Source organism: Rhagoletis zephyria, unplaced genomic scaffold (genome assembly GCF_001687245.7).
Source record: "Rhagoletis zephyria isolate East Lansing unplaced genomic scaffold, Rhagoletis_zephyria_1.1 Rzeph_scaffold_00898, whole genome shotgun sequence".
Taxonomy (NCBI): domain Eukaryota; kingdom Metazoa; phylum Arthropoda; class Insecta; order Diptera; family Tephritidae; genus Rhagoletis; species Rhagoletis zephyria.
In genome coordinates this window covers 5,249-10,891 of record NW_016157982.1, presented here as the reverse complement: position 1 = coordinate 10,891, position 5,643 = coordinate 5,249, and the positions used below count along the sequence as shown (strand labels likewise).

Genomic DNA, 5,643 nt, shown 5'->3' with positions numbered 1-5,643 from the left:
CAAATTATGCGATAGGAATTTTTGCTTTGAGAAAAAGTTGTCCTGCCAATTTCAGAGAGGTCTAAATTGCACCTAATTTCTAAGTAATTTTTATAATTTTTTGGAGAAGTGGGTCAGCAAGCGTGACGGACGTGTTTTTGAAGACATTTATAAACGCGTTTTACTTAATTAATTAATTAAGAATTGTATATTAAAGTGGAAATCTCAGGCCGGGGTTTTAATGCAACTATTTTGCNTATAAACGCGTTTTACTTAATTAATTAATTAAGAATTGTATATTAAAGTGGAAATCTCAGGCCGGGGTTTTAATGCAACTATTTTGCCTAAGTGTGTACATAAATAAAGTGTTTAATGTGTGAAATAGCACCGAGAGGTTAGTTCAATTTACAAACCTTAACAACAAATAACTTAAAAACTATAAGCCTGCTGTGGCTAAAAGTATATACAGTGACGAGCAAAACTGTAACATGGTTTAACACTTTTTGTTTCAGCCACCGCTATATTTCCAAGTTCTAACGACTTTCATACTTTTGCTGTATATTCTTGTTGGTACATCCCCACTCCCTCTCTCATAATGATTTGAAGTCAATACAACAACAATAAAAAAAACCAGCAGACAAAAATGTAAATTAAGGAAGATGTTACAGTTTTGCGCTCATATATTTTTAAGAGCTTTTTAACAATTTTCACGAAAAAAAAGAACTACTAACACAATGTTCAGTACTCTTTTGCCTGTTTCAGTTCCTGGATGTGATTTGGCATACCTTATTTGTATCTTTGTAAAAATTCTGGAGGTATATCCTTAGTTTGCTTTCACAGCTCATGTACTCGATTTTACGGACTTTGATACTTATTAAGCTGTGCTTTTAGTTGATTTCGCAAATTCTCGATGAGATTCATGTCCGCGGTTTGTGGAGGTCATTTCAAATTAGCAAATTTTTGCTTTTGTATCCAGTCTTTGCGAACATATGCAGTATGTTTTGGGTGATTTTTCAGCAGAAACTCTCATTTTTCGACTACATCTTGCAAATTTTGTTGAAATATGAACAGATACTGTTCCTTACGCATAATGCGTACCAACGGACCAATAAAATTTTTGAAATACAACCCCAAACAATTAAGATCCTACCACTGTGATTCACAGTTTGCAGTACATGATGCGCTTAGGCTTAATTTGGGTCTTTGATCCAATACCATGCCCGGCCATCTGATTGAAAGCGATTAATTTAGTCTTGTCAGACCAAATAACCTTCAATTGAAACTTAAAAATATGTTTTTTATTGCATTCTGAACGGCCTAACATATCCCAATAGGCAACAGTTCGGTTTTCGTGCGATGTAGCGAAATGCTGCCACACTCGCACATGTATTATGATCAAATTTGCTTTTTTCTTCTTTATGATGCCTTTGAGCTCAAATTGGCAATTCTTCGCTTCGCTGTCTGTTGATTTGCATTAAAGTTTAATACCTTAAGCGCTTCTGTAATAGTGGCTGCATCGCTACTTGCTTCTAAGTTCACAAGATATCGTACCGTAATATTTTTTAACAGACTTCCTTTGTCCTTGGGAACACTTTAGGCTATAGTTTTTCTAAGTCTTAACATTTTTAAGTAGCAAATTCCAAAATTTTTTGCTACTTTTCGTGCGGTTCCGCCTTTCCGCAGTAAATCTATTATTTACATTTATGGTTCCTGATTAACTATGTTATTTACTGGTGATCACTTCTTCAATAAAATACAATATAGAAAAAAGTCATCTGACTTCCAACTAAGTAAAAGATAACTGTCAAATGCAAAACTGAGAGTGAGTGCAAAACTGTAACATCTGCCTTAATTTACATTTTTGTCTGCTGGTTTTTTTATTCTTGTTGTATTGACTTCAAATCATTATGAGAGATGGAGTAGGGATGTACCAACAAGAATATTCAACAAAAGGATGAAAGGCGCTAGAACTTGGAAATATAGCGGTGGTTGAAACAAAAATTGTTAAAGCATGTTACAGTTTTGCCCGTCACTGTATATTTGCAATCAGGAGAACTCCCTCTACCGTTCCATAGCTACCTTAATGTGAAACTCCGTGGATGCCAAACTAAATTGCAGCCCAAATAACTAAACATTTCCACCATGCCCCTCCCCCTCTGCCGCAACCAACAAATTGTTGTACAAATAGCTAAAGATTACCCAAAATTTCTATACAGGTAAAATCAGGAAAAAAGGGCGAACGCGACCACTTTTTCGTTCTGTTCTACCTTAACGGGGCGTATTCTGCACTTGTTCGTCCATAAATATTAATCTGCATATACTACTCACCCTTTTCCATTGATCTATTGATGCCTGCCAGGCCTCCAAACTAATGTGGGAATCCGGGGGGGCTACGATCCTCAAGTGGTGCAACTTGCGTTTACAAACCAACCCGGCATTTAGTTCATCCAAAAAGCTTTCTTCACATTTCCTTTTTAGTATCTGAAGGCGCTGAACAACACTTTCCACAAGTCTATTGACTTCAATAACTGATGGCAAAACAGGATTTTTACTTAAAATTATTTCAGCATCCCTAGATACATTTTGGATCTGATCCAATTCACGATCAAGATTCTTTTGTGCAGCACGAAACTTTTTGTTTAAAACCTCATATGGAACTTTGAGAGTACAATGCTCAAGGGATTTAATCTCAGCCATTTTATATCCGTCCAATAAACAATAGAAATACGGGAGACACATACGTAGTAATGGCACAATAAATAGGAAAACCGATTATAATCGGTTTGTTTCATTCGGTTAACGATTTAATTATATCGAAATTTTGCTTTCGATTAATCGAGCCATTACCCGATTAATTTTTAAAATAATCGAAAATAAACCATCAAAAATTGATTATTTTACTCACACTAATACCATGTCCCCACCAAAAAGTTAACCATCTCGAATCGAACTTAACCACATCAGGTTTATAAAACAGTACAAATGTAAAGAACAGTGTTCGGAGCTCCAAATCTCGATTCAGGATTAAATCGCTGCAAAAATCGGACCAAAAACAAATTTTCCGTACTAGATTGAATTTTTTATTTTTGTTTCTGACATTAATTGTTTGACTAAAATATTTTCTATTCATGCAAAATAAGAACGCGAAGCAATGCAAGGATAATATGTTACATATTTAGGTAATTTTTAGCATTTTCTATGAAGTAGAACGTATCTAACACTTAATTTTTTAAAAAGCAAACCTTTTCTACTTTATATAAATTTCATTCTACATATATTTTTTAACAACTTAAGTAAAGTTCTGCATCCGCCAGTTTGTACAGCCATACGTCAAAAAATAACGAAGTTAATTTATTGACGCATTGCTATGAAAGAGTTACTTTTTAACAGTGAGATTTGGCTACTTTTCAATTTTTTTACTGAAACCGGTGGTGAACACTCAAAAAACGGCCCCAAGAGGGGCATAACATGAATGAAAAAAACGGAATAGATTTGAAGTCCAGCGGAGTAGAGGAGTAGATTTCAATTTTTTTTAAAAACCGGAGTAAATCTAATCTGATTTTGGTTGAGTCCAAACACTAGTAGGGAACGAATTCTTTACATTTCAACGCTAATGACCCACAGATGGCAAGAAAACACAGGGTTGTATCAGACTTTCGACGTGGTTTCGAGTTGGTTAGCTTTTAACCGTCTCAGTGAAATGGTTAAGTGCTGTCATTTTTATATGGCGAAACTACGCTAAATCAAGTGGGTTATCGGGATAACCAACTCAATAGCCATAACTACGTGGTTAGCTCCGGTAGGGACATGGTATAAGTTCAAATCAAAATAAAGTTGTGTTCCAGATGATTCAGGTTTTTACATGAAGTCGTTCCAGGTGACCACCTCCCATAAGATTTATTAATGGAGAAAACAGCTGTTCCTGCAAATCGTGAATTTCGTGAATATCGTGAAGCATCTGGAACGCAACTTAAGGTGGGATGTGTTTACATTCTCGTATTCTGCAAATTGTTTTAACGATAATTTTGCCAAAAAGCGAAACACAAGCTTAAACTAAGTCATTCCCACGACTGCCGGTTCTACGTNGGTTTATAAAACAGTACAAATGTAAAGAACAGTGTTCGGAGCTCCAAATCTCGATTCAGGATTAAATCGCTGCAAAAATCGGACCAAAAACAAATTTTCCGTACTAGATTGAATTTTTTATTTTTGTTTCTGACATTAATTGTTTGACTAAAATATTTTCTATTCATGCAAAATAAGAACGCGAAGCAATGCAAGGATAATATGTTACATATTTAGGTAATTTTTAGCATTTTCTGTGAAGTAGAACGTATCTAACACTTAATTTTTTAAAAAGCAAACCTTTTCTACTTTATATAAATTTCATTCTACATATATTTTTTAACAACTTAAGTAAAGTTCTGCATCCGCCAGTTTGTACAGCCATACGTCAAAAAATAACGAAGTTAATTTATTGACGCATTGCTATGAAAGAGTTACTTTTTAACAGTGAGATTTGGCTACTTTTCAATTTTTTTACTGAAACCGGTGGTGAACACTCAAAAAACGGCCCCAAGAGGGGCATAACATGAATGAAAAAAACGGAATAGATTTGAAGTCCAGCGGAGTAGAGGAGTAGATTTCAATTTTTTTCTGATTTTAGTTGAGTCCAAACACTAGTAGGGAACGAATTCTTTACATTTCAACGCTAATGACCCACAGATGGCGGGAAAACACAGGGTTGTATCAGACTTTCGACGTGGTTTCGAGTTGGTTAGCTTTTAACCGTCTCAGTGAAATGGTTAAGTGCTGTCATTTTTATATGGCGAAACTACGCTAAATCAAGTGGGTTATCGGGATAACCAACTCAATAGCCATAACTACGTGGTTAGCTCCGGTAGGGACATGGTATAAGTTCAAATCAAAATAAAGTTGTGTTCCAGATGATTCAGGTTTTTACATGAAGTCGTTCCAGGTGACCACCTCCCATAAGATTTATTAATGGAGAAAACAGCTGTTCCTGCAAATCGTGAATTTCGTGAATATCGTCAAGCATCTGGAACGCAACTTAAGGTGGGATGTGTTTACATTCTCGTATTCTACAAATTGTTTTAACGATAATTTTGCCAAAAAGCGAAACACAAGCTTAAACNAGGTGGGATGTGTTTACATTCTCGTATTCTGCAAATTGTTTTAACGATAATTTTGCCAAAAAGCGAAACACAAGCTTAAACTAAGTCATTCCCACGACTGCCGGTTCTACGTACCAGAATGACTCGGGTTTTACCCGACCAAGGGCTCTTGATTCGGCGATCTAACCCCGTTTAGGTCGGCAAAGTATCTCAGAAGTTGCTCGCCCATAGCGCTACATTCGCCACGTATTCTTCTACTCAGGGCTGGCATCGCTGCACCTGCTGTGTATGCCAGAGACGACTACACCATAACTCCACCTCAGTCAATTACAATGCCTGCGATGGGTGGAGTCACCTTAGAGTCTGCTCAGGACAACGGACACATTGCCAGTTTACCACGTCGTACGTGCTCAAACAGAGCAGCCCCCATGGCTAACCTCAGTCCACCTGAGCAGCCTCACACAGTCACCACAGCACAACAACATAATAACACCACAGACCATACAACAGCCACGACAGACCACAGAAC

The 5,643-nt window shown here is 36.6% G+C and overlaps 1 protein-coding gene across 2 annotated transcripts in view; it reads right to left on the bottom strand.

Annotated features, from left to right (window-relative positions):
- Kaz (E3 ubiquitin-protein transferase Katazuke) overlaps positions 1-2,761 on the bottom strand; it is a 109,960-nt gene extending 107,199 nt beyond the window's left edge. For both annotated transcript variants that reach the window (XM_017614786.1, XM_017614787.1), the window contains exon 1: positions 2,308-2,761. In XM_017614786.1, coding sequence (XP_017470275.1) covers positions 2,308-2,718 — 411 coding nt within the window. In that variant the 5' untranslated portion in view covers positions 2,719-2,761. The remainder of the gene's footprint in view (positions 1-2,307) is intronic.
- Between the last annotated feature and the right edge of the window lie 2,882 nt (positions 2,762-5,643).